General features: G+C 53.5%; 1 protein-coding gene across 1 annotated transcript in view; it reads right to left on the bottom strand.

Moving 5' to 3' along the window:
• Positions 1-7,709: 7,709 nt before the first annotated feature.
• The window catches only part of MGAT5B (alpha-1,6-mannosylglycoprotein 6-beta-N-acetylglucosaminyltransferase B), a 72,101-nt gene continuing 66,311 nt past the window's right edge, over positions 7,710-13,499 (bottom strand). The window contains exons 15-17 of the mRNA XM_053960016.1: positions 10,087-10,161; positions 9,383-9,657; positions 7,710-8,333 (exon numbers count right to left, since the gene is read on the bottom strand). Of these exons, the coding sequence (XP_053815991.1) occupies positions 8,135-8,333; positions 9,383-9,657; positions 10,087-10,161 (549 nt within the window). The 3' untranslated portion in view covers positions 7,710-8,134. The remainder of the gene's footprint in view (positions 8,334-9,382; positions 9,658-10,086; positions 10,162-13,499) is intronic.

Genomic DNA, 13,499 nt, shown 5'->3' on the forward strand with positions numbered 1-13,499 from the left:
TTTACAGTCCTGCTGAGAATTTTGAGCGAGTCACCAATACGGGGCTAAAAATACCACCGGGGGCCTCGAGTTTTTATTTTTCCTGTTCAACAACACTTACAACAAAAACACCCAGCCAAAATAGCAGCTACAAAACCGGCTGAGCCCCTGGTGGGCGATGGAGGAGCTGGGGGTGCAGGTGAGAATGCTCTGGCTGTGCTGGGGCGGCCAGAGGAGGAGAAGGAGGAGGAGGAGGAGGAGGAAGAGAAGAAGCATTCCTCTGCAGCAGAACAGGCTTCCAAGGAAGAGAGCCCCGAGATCTGTGGTGCACAATTCTCTGCAACTTTGGATGATGCTGAGCCAAATGTAAGGAGCATAATCCTCTATTTTTCTGTGCTGCTGAATATTGGCAGTGTGATTTTGTCAGTGAATTTGTTCTTTCTGGTGTATTTAATGGAGCTTTGTCTGACTGCCCTGGTGCATGCAGGACCCTGGGCATCCAAGATTCCCTTGTGGCCATGCTGGCAGCCAGCCTTTGGGGAAAAGCCTCTCCAGGAGTTTATCTTCCAGCCTCCTGGCCAATTTTCAAAAGAGCATTGGCAGAATCTTTCCCAGTGCCCGGGGAGGAGCCAGGCAGGTGTGGGGATTTTACATCCCACGGCTCTGGAAGCAAATTCCCCAAGGTAACACCAAAGGTGTGCTGGGGTGCTCCCACAGGAGCTTTGTGAGCAGGAGAGGGGTGCAGGGAAGAGGTTCAGGGGTTTTGCTGGTGGGATTTAGGGAGCAGGAGTGAAGCAAGGAGGGTTTGGAGGGAGGGCTGGGCACAATCCTGAGCTGCCCCTGGGATCAGAGGGGTCCAGAGCCCCTCGTGTGATCCAGAACAAAGCAGGAGGACAGGGCTGCTCCATATCCCTGCTGAGGCCACCTGGCACTGCTTGGTTAACGTGCCCAGAGAAAGGAGGACAAGCAGATGTTTTTGGTCTTTGCAGCACAAAGCAGCAGTGGGGAAGTCCCTGAAATGTCCCTGCACTTTGGGTTTCCGGTAGGAGCCTGCTCAAACAGGAGCAGGAGCAGCCGAATTCGCAGCATTCTTGAAAAAGTGGTGGTGATGAAATTCAGTCAGGGGACACTGAGTCACACAGGAGTGTCCCCTCACCTGTTCCTCACCCTGGGGAGCAGCAGGTCAAGGGACCAGACCCAATCCCCTCCCCAAGGAGACACCCAGGTGGCAGCTCTGGTGTCATGGACACATCACTGCACGACCTTCCCTTTGTGATGCAGTTAAGAGAGAGAGAGCAGCTGTGACTTGGGGGAAAGATGATTGATTAACCATTATAACCCCAATTACAGCTTCTAATTGGGATTAATTTGGTGAGTTAATTATGTGTGGAAATCTGTTGCCTCCCACTTTTCTTTTATGAACTTGCTCCCGAGCCCAGTCCCAGCCTGGCCACACCTGGGCACAGCTGGAAGGGCAGAGGGCTGTCACTACTGTGTGGTGACACAGAGATTGTGGTGCCTGGCCACATCTGGGCACAGCTGGAAGGGCAGAGGGCTGTCACTGCTGTGTGGTGACACAGAGATTGTGGTGCCTGGCCACATCTGGGCACAGCTGGAAGGGCAGAGGGCTGTCACTGTTGTGTGGTGACACAGAGATTGTGGTGGCACTGTTGCTGACAGCCAGGGGGGCTCCACTTTAGCACCCAGCCACTGCCACTGTCTGACCCAGGTGCAGAGATGGCAAAGGGTGGGGACGGGAACCAAGAGGGCTCAGACCTCAGTGCCAAACCTGAACGAGCCTTTGCAGAGGGGCAGGGATGTCACAGGAGCCTGGGGACAGCCAAGGAACATCTTCTTGCCCCCTGAGGGGCTGAGGAACCTCACAGGTAAATCTGATGGAGCCTCTTCCCTGCACCCCTCTCCTGCTCACGAAGCTCCTGTGGGAGCACCCCAGCACACCTTTGCTGTTACCTTGGGGAATTTGCTTCCAGAGCCGTGGGATGTAAAATCCCCACACCTGCCTGGACCCTCCTTTGTTTCCAGAGCAAACCATGCAAGGAAATCCTGGTGTGCCAGACTTGGTGAGAGTGAGGGACAAGGGGCAAACCACACCCAGGGGCTCCGTGGGCAGCAGAGGTGCAGGACTGGGAATGCCAGGGAAGGGAGGAGCAGCAGCTCCAGTGCCCAGGCTCTGTGCAGCAGCCAGGGCAGCTGGGGGTGCCTTTCCCTGAGGAAAGCCTTGCTGGAAGTGCAAAGCAGGATCTCCCCAGCTACAGCTTCTGCAGAAGGACATGGGGGGGTCCCTGTGGGTCCAGAGATGCTAGAAATGCTCCAGGGCTGGAGCCCCTCTGCTCTGGAGCCAGTCTGGGAGAGCTGGGGGTGCTCACCTGGAGAAGAAAAGGCTCCAGGGAGAGCTCAGAGCCCCTTCAAGGGCTTGAAGGGAGCTGATAACAAAGATAGGGACAGACTTTTTAGCAGGGACTGTTGTGATAAGACAAGGGGTGATGGTTTTAAACTAAAACACGGTCATTTCAGACTGAATATAAGGAGAAAAATATTTATAGTGAGGGTGGTGAGGCCCTGACAGAGATGCCCAGAGAAGCTGTGGCTGCCCCTGGATCCGTGGAAGTGTCCAAGACCAGGCTGGATGAGGTTTGGAGCAACCTGGGATAGTGGAAGGTGTCCTGCCTGTGGCAGAGGTTGGAATGAGATGAGTTTTAAAGCTTCCAAGCCAAACCATCCCATGATTCTGTGATTCCCATCTGTCCCAGCACTGTCCAGGCCTGCTGTGCTCCCTGTTCCATGTACAGACCCTGCCCTGCTCCCACTGCTGCACACAGCCAGACAGCTGGCAGAGCTGCTGGAGCTCCCTATTATTTTTCTCAGCACTCTCCTGAAAATTAATTAATTCCATTAATTCATTAAATAAACATTCCTCCACGCTCTGAGCCAGCTGTGCACGGTGTCAAGCTGCAAGAATATCACTCATTGCCAGGCTGAATTTCCAGGTCCCAGTCCCAGTGACAGCAAACTGGGGAAATTTTGGAAGGAATTGGGTCTGGGAGTGAGGGTTGCAATGCAGCATTCAGCAAAAAATTAAAATGAAATGCTTTGCACACAAAGCTCTGGAGTGGCTGCATTTCCATGCAGGTTGGGAAGTCTTCCCTTATTTCTTAGTGATGCTGTCAGATGCTTTGAATCCTTAGATGAAAGGCACTAAATTAGGCCAGATCGTTGTTTCCTGTTTTCTGGTTTATATTTAGAGAGAAGCTGATACCTCTGGCAGCTCTAACATGAAAAACAAACTTCTCTCCTGTTTCTAACTGGTCTCTGCTGGAACCTCAGTTCCAGAGGGTGAAGGGTGGTGGGAGCCCTCTGAGAGATGGAGAGGAGATGGGAACACCCACCATCCCCTTTCCTCTGGCATTCCAGAGCCAGCAGCCAGGGCTTGGGAATGGACACTTCATTCATTCATTTATTCTTGCCCTCCTGACGCCCTTTGCAGGCAGCAGTGGCAGCTGTGCCAAGGAGCCCTGGCTGGATGCCAAACCCTACAGAGCCACCAAACCCCCCCAAGCATTCCCCTCTCTCCCCATCCTCCCCAGATTTAATTTCCCCCCTCTCCAGAGGAGCTGGATGCTGAGGGCTGGGTCCTGGCTCAGCTGCCACCCTCCCTGGGCTGGGGGATGTCCCATCCTGTCCCCTCCTCAGGCTCGGGCAGGAGAAGCTGCTCCCTCAGCATTTCTGCTCTGCTCTTGGGATGGCTCCTGGTATTTCTCTGCCTGCCTCGGGGAATAATATTGAATGGGCCTTATCTCTCCCGAGAAAATATCGATCCCGAGTTTTAAAGGCTTTCCACTAACGAGCCACAATGAGTGGTAGCACTGCTGGAGCTGATAAAACCGGGAATGCTCAGCCCCACTGCTCTGAAAAGGACTTTCACCCCCAGTCCACGTCCCTTCTGCAAGATACAATAATATAAAGAATGAAAAAGAAAGAAAGAAAAAAAAAGGCAGAAGGTTTTGCTGCTCTTTTCACCCAGTAAGTCTGAGGACAGATTTTCAATTTGTTCACTTTCTTCACAGCTCTGGGTTTGCCACAGGGAGAGAGAGATGAGGGAAGGGGACAGGAGATTAAATGCATTCGTTTATTTTGGGAAAGTCATCCTAAAGGGGGAAAATAATATTAAAAAAAAAAAAAAAAAAAAAAAAAAAAAAGTAGGAAAAACCCTGCCATCAGGGAGACAGGACTCAATTAAAGCAAGACCTTGAGATCCACGAGCCAGCAGTGCCGAGCAGGGTCCATCAGCCATCCCTGTCAGGCTCCCGGAGGCTGTGTGGCAGCGAGATCCATCACCTGGGGAAATAACCGCGGTGCTTACATCTTCAGCAGCTCCTTGATCTGCTGATAAACCCGTTAGGGGAAATAAATGGGTTTCTCCTGCCCGGACCGTCCACATCAGCGATGCGATTTGCCGTTTTACCCAGCCGCTGATAAGCAGAGGATCAGGAGGGAAAAGCTCCTTTAACCATTTGCTGATAAAGGCCGAGATAAGATCGGAGCAGCCCCGTGAGCTCCCCCGGCTGCGATTTCCAGCCCCGCTCGCTGCTCCGGGCTGGCTCCGCAGGGCAGGAGCTGCTGCAGGAGAGGTGCCGGGATGCTGAGAGGGGACGCAGGGCAGGGACCACCCATCCTCCCCCCACTGCACTGGCAGGGGAAGGGTTTGGTGCCAGCGACATTAAAATAGAGAGAAAAAAAAAAAAAAAACAAACCCAAATCAGCTCCATAAAGAAAGTTCTGGGTGGAATTATTTAGAAGAAGAGTGAGGCTCAGAAACATAAATCGCCCCTGGCTTCATTTCTAGGTAAGGAAAATGGATTTCCAGAACAATATCATTCTTTTGACACGCCTGTCCTGGTTTCACAGCTGCCAGAAAACAGGTTAGGAAAAAAATGCAAGACATTCCAGGAGACTCTCCAGGGTGGATGCTACCAGAAATCTGGAAATCAAAAGGTCTAACCCCACCCTGAGGGGACCCCAGGGGCTCCCCACGCAGCCACTCTGGCTGTTAAACAAACTGTCCCAGCCAGCAGCACCGGAGAGTGCAACTGACAACTCCTCATTCCATTTTGTTTGGGTTTATTCACAGTTTTGACACCATTTCCCCTTCTTTTCCCCCTCCCAACTGGGGATTTATTCTTTGCAATTAGCTGTGGGAATTAGAACCACTTTCATATGGCTGTGGCTCTGCTTCCCTTCAAATCTCTTTCATGCTCCTGCTTAATAAATTGTGAATTTGATGTTGGCATCCTCAGATCTCCCTTCCAAATGGAAACGTGTCCTGGCCAGGGTAACCAGGCTGGAGACCTGCTCAGAAAGAGCTTGGGAAGGCAGTTGGGATGCCCCAGTGATCACCAGGCACAGCCAAGGCAGAGAAAAGCATTTCCAGGTGACAAAGTCCCTTCTGTTCCACAGCAGCTCCATCCCGTGCTGCCACCTCCACATCAGGGTGCCACTATGCCCCTGGCACGCACACATCCCCCACATAACAAATATTTTGATGCCAATTTTGTGCTCAAAAGTGATGTTAACACCCAGCACTGGCATTCCCAAAGCAGCCCAGCCCCCAGCCTGCCCCGTGGGATGCAATCCATGGGATTTTACAGAGCAAGGCATGTGGGATGTGGCAGGAGGGGCTGCCCCAGCACCCACACTCTGGTCCCTGCTACATCCAACATCCATGAGTGATGCTCCATCACCAAAGGCCAAAGGAGAAGCTTTTTCCCCAGGCAGCCCCTGAGCAGGACTCGGTGCCCACTAACAGGGCAGAGACACAACAGGCAACAGCAGAGCCTCACTCAGCCCCATCACCCACATTTACAGGCTGGCTTGAGATCCAGCCAGGTTCCAGACAGATCATTATTTCCCATGACAGCAGCAAAGGTGAGCCAGCCACCTTTTATTTCAGCCTGGAGAAAAATTCTCCTGCCAGGGGATAATTAGGGCTCTCTGCAGTGGGAGGCAGCGCTGCACTGCTGAAAGGTGAAGGCTATTTTAAAAGCAGCTGAGCAGAAACTGTGGAAAAAGCTGCCCAGGGAGCTGATGTGTAACAAGTGCTGCCTCACGAGGCATCCCAAGACTCTTGGTCTTTAAAACTTGCTCAGATCTCCTATAAAATCTGGTTTTATTTGGCTTTTACAACCCTGGGAAGTGAACTGCTGGTGGTTCCTGCTGGCAGACCCCCGTGCCTCTCCCAGGCCGGCTCCTGCCCACCCAGCACTGGCAGCAGTTTGTGCCAGGGGATGCTTTGAGGCTGAGATGAAAGGTGCTGTGGAGAGGTGTTGCTGCTCAGGTCTGCAAAGAGAGGCTTGTGCTGCTTTTATTTAGACACACGCTGGCTGCAAGACACAAAAATTGTTTAATCAATCCTTCCCCTCGGCCGGCGTCACAGGCAGGATGGAGGCTGCCCACGCAGTTTGGAGCTGAAGATGATAAATTGCTCTGGGATAACAGAAGAGTCTCCAGCTCATCCAGGGCAGGATGTGGCCAGGCTCACGTGGGGGGTGCCCAGAGGACACAGCACCCTGTGGTGACACAGCAGGGACACGGTGAGGGTGACTGGGCTCTGCTCAGTGCTGCAGCTCAGCTGAAGGAATGGGAGTTTCTCCCAAAGCCTGGCACCAGGAGGACAGGCTGGAGGTGCCAGGGGTGTGGCACAGCTCCAGGGCAACCTCCTGCACTCATCCTGCCACTGCTCTCCATCAGTCACTGCGAGCCAGAGGGGACAATTCCGCCAGGGATCCTGCAGTGACAGTGCCAGGTCAGGCTGCCACCCCACCAGCCTCCCTCGCCAGCCAGGCCAGGAGCGATTCCATGCAGGGAAGGGCTGAGAAGGAGTTTCCAGCCCCTGATTTTCCAGCCACACGTTTTATGGCATGCAGGAATCTCCCCATTCAACCTTGCAAACAGCAGCAGGGCTCAGCACCAGCCTTACAGCAACACCTTGCCCTGGTGAGCAACCCTACAAAAACAAACCAGGTCACCCCAGCCAGCACCAACCCAGCCAGGGGACGTGCCAGGAGGGGACACATCGGCAGTGGGGGTGGAACCACCCCCAAAGCAAGAGGAACAGCACTAAGGAAAGCTGAAGAAGCAAAGAGTTCTATGGAAGATGGTTGCTTGGAGCTCATCCCTTGCTGTGCTGGCAACATCTGGGGCACACAGAGTCAGGATGTTGTTCTTCAGCTGCTCTGCCCTCAGTCAGTGCCCACTAGGAATTCCTTTCAGGTGCCCACCAGGAATTCAGTGCCCACCAGGAATTCCTTTCAGGTGCTGCAGCACATCCTCCCCTCTGCCCACTCAGCTGAACCCTGAGCAGCCCCTGTGCCCTCACCATCACCTCCAAATACCCCTGGGGGGGATGTTCAGCTCCATGCATGGCCCAGCAGGGTCAAGAGCAGCCTGGAGGCTGGGGGGATCGCTTTGGGCACCTCTTCCCTGCCCAGGGACCGGCAGCTTTCCCCAGAGCCCACCCCAACCCCATCCCACCACTGTCCAACCCACACTGGCTCTTCCTGGAGCTACCAGGGCTGCAGTCCCCAGCGTGCCCATCTAACCCAGCCACTCTCCTTGTGCTTTGTCCTCCCCCAGCTCCACACCCACAACAGCCACCAGCATCACCCCTGTCCCCCCCTCTGTGCAGCTCTGCCCAAGAACTCCCACAGAAGGGCTGGGTGTGGATTCCCCTTTAATTTACCACTTGTCAGGGGGAGGGTTAAAAAAAATCAATAAATAAAACAACTTAGGATGCTTGAAGAAGATGAATACCCTGAAACTGCAGTCTGCTGGTGGCTTGTCCCTTTGCCAGAGGAGGGGAAGGGTGCCCCCAGCCCCTCTCTCTCTCCCCACCACCCCATCCCAGCGCCACCACGTCCAGGTGGGTTCAGATGCGGTCGGACGATGCTCCTCGGGAAGAAAATGACTCCAAAGTTCAGGACATGTTCACTCACAGCTGGCTGGTGGACGAAACAGCCCCCAGAGTCTGACAGCCCCGGCTCACCCACCGGGAGGGACCTGTCCCAGCTCCTCGGCTGCTGCGGAGTTCTGAGGAGAAGCCACCCGGTGCCGGTGCCACGAAGGCGGTGGGGACGCCCCGTCACAAGCAGTCCCTGCACAGAGCCACCTGTCCTTGGCGGAAGTCGCGGCAGGGGCAGAGGCGCCGGTACTTGGCGTTGTGGCCGGCGCAGCTGAAGAGCAGCGGCTCCTTCTGGAGGTAGCACTCGCGGACGTTCTCGGCCACCGCGGGGTACAGATGGTTCATCTCGTACTCGGTGCTGTCGCACGCGATGCTGAGCCTGGGGGCCAAGGCAAGGCGGTCAGGTCAGCTGAGCGGCCTGCTGGGGGTCACTGAGGGTTTTTGTCCTCCTTTGCTGATCTGTGTTTGCCACCCCTTGGCTACACGTGAGCGCCCGTCACCAGCCCAACACACCACGCAGCAAGGGGAGAGCCTGGCAACTCAACCCTGCAGCCCAGAGATCGCCCTGTCCCACAGATGGCTCAGAATCACCCACAAAACCCCACCCGAATCTTTGAGCTGGACTTGTTGGTCCTTGTGGGTCCCTTCCAGCTCATGAAGTTCAATAGTTCTCTTACAGCCCCTTGTTGACCAACTCTCTGTGGACACCTCCTACTGCAGATAACATTCCCTGGAAGGGACAGGGGATCAGTGAATGCCCACATGCTCCCTGTTAGCTGGGATTAGCCAGAAAACTGAGGTGGGCATCAGCAAAAGCCCCGAGGAGCAGCAGAAATGCCCAGTGTGGGTTTTAACACCCCTCCCCTCCCAGATGGAACAGTAGCACTGGCATTGCCCTCCCACCAACCCTTCTCAACCGACGAGTCCCTGAGCCAGCTTGTTTTAAGGTCTGGAGGAGGACGTGCAGGGGGAAAGAGTGAAAGCCAGGCCCCAGCTGTAATTTATCACATAAAAATGTCAGCGGGACACGCGGCGCCTGCCTGACCAGCGTGACAGCTCCGGCAACGCTCGCATTTAAATTGCCCAGAGAGCAGCACAGAGCCCAGTGGCAGATTTATACTCTATCAAAACTTCACCACTGTGTGTTCAAAATGCACTTTTATAGAGAGAGACATTAAAAAGGAGAGAGCATGCAGGAGGTGGAGAGGAATGGGGTTGGAAAGAGGCGGAATCATGCCTGGAAAGGCTGTTGTTGCCTGCTGAAGAGTGAAGCTGGGTCCTGCCCGCACTGCCTTGGCCATGAGGGCTCATCACTGGGATTTTGGGAGGGGGAACATGAGGAAAAAGGGTGCAGGGGATGGGGTGAGCAAAGGGAACGTCATCTGGCTGGTGGCCCCCCACAAGCTCCCTGAGAAGGCCCCAACTCACTGGAGAAACACCTCCTCCTTGTTGAGGAACCTGAAGAAGGTGGGCTCGCAGACCAGCCCGTGCCGCCGGCACGTCTCCGTGCACGTGTGCTGGGGCTCCGACACCCACACCTGCAGTGAGGCCACCGGGGGCCACGCCTGGGGGGCCCACCCGGCGCTGGGGGACCACACCAGGTGGGTGGAGTTGGGGGACAGGGCCAGCGGGCTTGGAGAGCTTTGCATAGCAGGACTCTTGGTCTTGGGAGACGGAGGAAGAGATGAAGTGGTGCAGAAATCCTGGTGGCAGAGAAGATAATGGGTCAGTGCCCTGAGATGTTAACAGTGGGGAAGGGAGGCCACTGGTGGGACAGGAGGGCACTTGGGATGATGACTTTGCTCATCAGGTTGAGGTCACTTGCATGCACAGATGGCACCTCCTGCTGTGGGAGATGGACCTCTGCTTCTCTCACCTCTTCTTCTCCCAGTGCTGCCTTACTCTCTGCAGCTGAAAGGCCCAGCCCCAGCACCCCCAGGTGTCCTCCACCAACCCCCAGCACCTTTAGCCCATGACAAACCTCCCCCAGCCCCATCTCCTGGTGCTCTCTGCAATCAGGGCACTGGCTGCACAATGCCCACGGGAGAACAGGGATGCTCCCCAGGGAGAAGAGGGAAAGCTGCCACGAGGACAGAGATGGTTCCCCAGGGAGGACAGGGATTCTCCCCAACCTGGTGCTGAATGTAGGCGTGGATCCGCTCCAGCATCCCCTCGCAAGTGTACTCGTAAGGCAGGTAAGGCTCCACCTGTGAAGGGCAAGAGCAGAGCACAGGCAGCAGCTGGGGACAGCCTTGCCCTGCCCCTGAGACAGCAGAACCTCGGGCATGGCTCTCCCACCCACCAAAGCCCACAACTCGTGTCTGTCCAAAGTGAGCATGGAAGAATCCTAGGGCTGGAGAAAGCTCACAAGCCATAAAGTGATAAAGAGAGGGAGAGATGTACTTTGGGTTCAACCTACTGGTGAAAATGAAATCACCCCATTCCACTTTAATCTCCCTTTTCTCCACTTTTAGTAAGTTTCAAACCAGTAATCAGTAATTCAAAACAGTAATTTAGTAAGTAATCAAATCAGTTTTCATCCAATAGGTCACTTCAAACTAAAGCATGAACTGTTCCAGCCCACAAAACACTCTGCAGCTGTGGACAAGGGAGGAGCAATCTTAATATATATATATATATATATATATTAAGGAACTTTCTGCCCTGGCAAGACATATTTTTCCACATTCCCTTATTTTTCCAGAGAGATGTTGCATGAGGTGCCAGTCCTGGGACCTCCCTTCCCCTTGCGTATCTCTGCAGAGCTTTATTCAGAAGGATTATAAGCAAAACCACCCAAAGATAATTAATCCAGAAAACACTGTTGCTTCTATTTTCTGAGCTCTGCACCTCCAAAATAGCTATTTCCCTTTGAAGTACCTGTCAAAACCAAGCTCAAAGGCTCAGTCTGCTGAGAACCCTCTAAGCATCTCCCTGCCATAAATATCCCACCTGAGATCTCAGCCAGGCTGGAAAGCACAGCTGCTTCATCTAATTACAGATGTGCACGCTAATCAGGGCTGACACAGTGACAGGCACCAATCCTGCCTCTGAATTCCTGATGGGCTCTCAGCTAACTGGGGCAGAGTCCTCTGAAAGCAAAACTGTCTGTCTCGGTTTCAGAGCCAGGCTGGGGCTGCCTGGCAGCAGTTTGGAGGAGACAAACCACCCCTTGCTCAGCATCACCAGTGCTCAGTCTCATCTCACCACTGCTTCCATGGGGGGCTTTGCCCAGGACCCCCTTTAGCCAGGCATAGTGCAGACATAATTCCAGGAACTGCCTCATCCCCCAAAACGCTGCAGCACATCACACAAACCCTCCTTGTGCCTGCACATGTATCCAGAGGTGATGCTCCAGGTGCAATCCCACCTCTCCACAGGCTCCCAGGGGCCCTGGGGGATCCCTGGGCATCAGGAGTGGGCTGGAGCCCACTGCAGCCCCTGCTCCTCCAGCTCCTTTCCCTCTCAGGAGGACCCCAAAGGCTCTCACTTCCCTCTGTTCCCCTCTCCACGTTTTGTTAGGATTCAGCTCGTGCACTCAGGACTGAGAAAATGCCAATTTTGAGAAGATAATTGTTTAATTAAAATCTGACAGGCTCGGCCTCTTCTCAACAGCCACGTTGTTAATGGCACTCCTCACGTCGGGGGAGCTCAGGATGTCCCCAGAGCCCTGGGAGGGACGAGGAGGAGGAGGAGGGGGGTTCTGAGGTGGGGATCACTGTACCCCACCTCAGAATGATGCACAGGATGGCATGGGAGGGAACAGAGGGGCTGGTAAGATGGACTTTGCCATCCTTTCCTCAGGTGGGAGAGCTTCCCAGCCCCAGTGCTCTCTCCATCAGCCAGGCAGGGAGTTACTGGCGTCCCTTGGGGATGCCACCACGAGAGCCCTGCATTTAGAGTCTCCAGCTGGAAGGGAGGATGAAGTCTCCTTCATTCAAAAGGAAAAGAAAGTGGGGCAGAAAAAAATCTGAACGTCATCAGACAAATAAGTAGAAAAAGAATGCAATTCTGTGCTGGCACGTAACAGCAGGCTGGAACATTTTAACCAGCTATTTTCACTGTGATGTTTAATGTGCCGCTCTTTCAGGCATAGTCTGAAATGTATAATTTTCTATTATGGTCCTGTATGTTTGACTTTAATATAATGAAGCCTCCTCCCTTCACTACACCAGAATATTGGGTCTATTAGAGTGCTTGTGTGAGGACTGGTTTTGACAATGGGAAAAGCTGAAGGCCCAGAAAATGACGGTGCTTGCAAACCTCTCCTTCTCCAGCCTCTAACCCCAGGATAACAGATGGAATCCATCACTGGGACAGCCTCCACCATCCCCTTTCCCAAGGGGACACCGCTTGTCTCTCTGCCCCCTGTCCCTGTGCTGAGATTTGATCTCTGGGGTAGAGGGGTTCGGCGCTTCCCTGGTTTTAATTTTCCTTGTAAATAGTTCAGGGATGCAAACCATCAGGGAAACCCAGAACTGCTCCCAGTGAGATGAATGGCAGAGACACAGCCTGCCAAAAACCTTGCCCAGCAGCTGGAGGGTGACCTGGAACGGGTGTCACCTCCAAAAGGATGAGAGAGGGCAGCACAAGGGCTGTTCTTGGGGGGAAAAACACAGATTGCAAACCCAAGCCACGTCCCAGGCATGATTCAGCTCTGCCTCCAGAAGGAAGAAGTTTCTTTCAGGCAGAACTAGGTTGGGAGGGACGCCGGCTGCATCCCAACTGCTGTGTTTGCACACAGGCAGCAGCCAGCCCTGCGCCTGGGGAGCTCTGCCAGCCCAGCAGGAGCTCTGGGATGGCACAGCCCGCCCCGAGCTGCAGCCCTGGGGGTCAGCAGGAGAAACTGGGGTGCTGCAGTGACACCGAAATACTGCTGGGAATCAGCAAATCCCCCTGCGACCAAAGCTTGTTGGCAGCTCGACCACACCAGAATTCCTGCCAGGTTCATCAGACAGCTCCCAAATTCCCAGACAGGCTCCCAGCATCCTGGTGCCCAGCACAGCTTCCACCTGATGGCAGAGCCAGTTTTCCAAGATGCCATATCCCCAAAAATGTCTTACTGAGTTCTGGCCTAGAAGATGCAAAGCATCTGCGGGATATGTGATTTTTCAGTCATACGACAACAAAAAAAATCCCTAAATTAAATCAATTTCAGGTCAGTTTTCAATTTTCAATGTTTTCACCCATCAGGGAGGGGGAAAATGTTGTGTTTCAGGTTCAATCTGTCTGAGTTAGTGAAGCAAAGGGAAATGCATCATTTCAGATCCAGCATTCCTTTCAATAAATTGGCAGGGTATTTCCAAACAAAGGCAGGCAGATGGGAAACAAAACCATAGTATTTCATTCCAGTAATTTTGAAATGAAATGTTTTGACAGAAAAAAAATAAATTGATGGTGGTTATTCTGAAACACAGACAAATTTATTAGATATTCCGATAACAGAACACCCCATTTTGCCTTTGGGGAAAAAAAAAAAAAGGAGTCAGTAAAATAATTTCTCCGAACTCCAGTAACTGGCTGGGAACAGGAACACTAAATTGCC

This window comes from Vidua chalybeata, chromosome 19 (assembly GCF_026979565.1).
Source record: "Vidua chalybeata isolate OUT-0048 chromosome 19, bVidCha1 merged haplotype, whole genome shotgun sequence".
NCBI classification, from domain to species: Eukaryota; Metazoa; Chordata; class Aves; order Passeriformes; family Viduidae; genus Vidua; species Vidua chalybeata.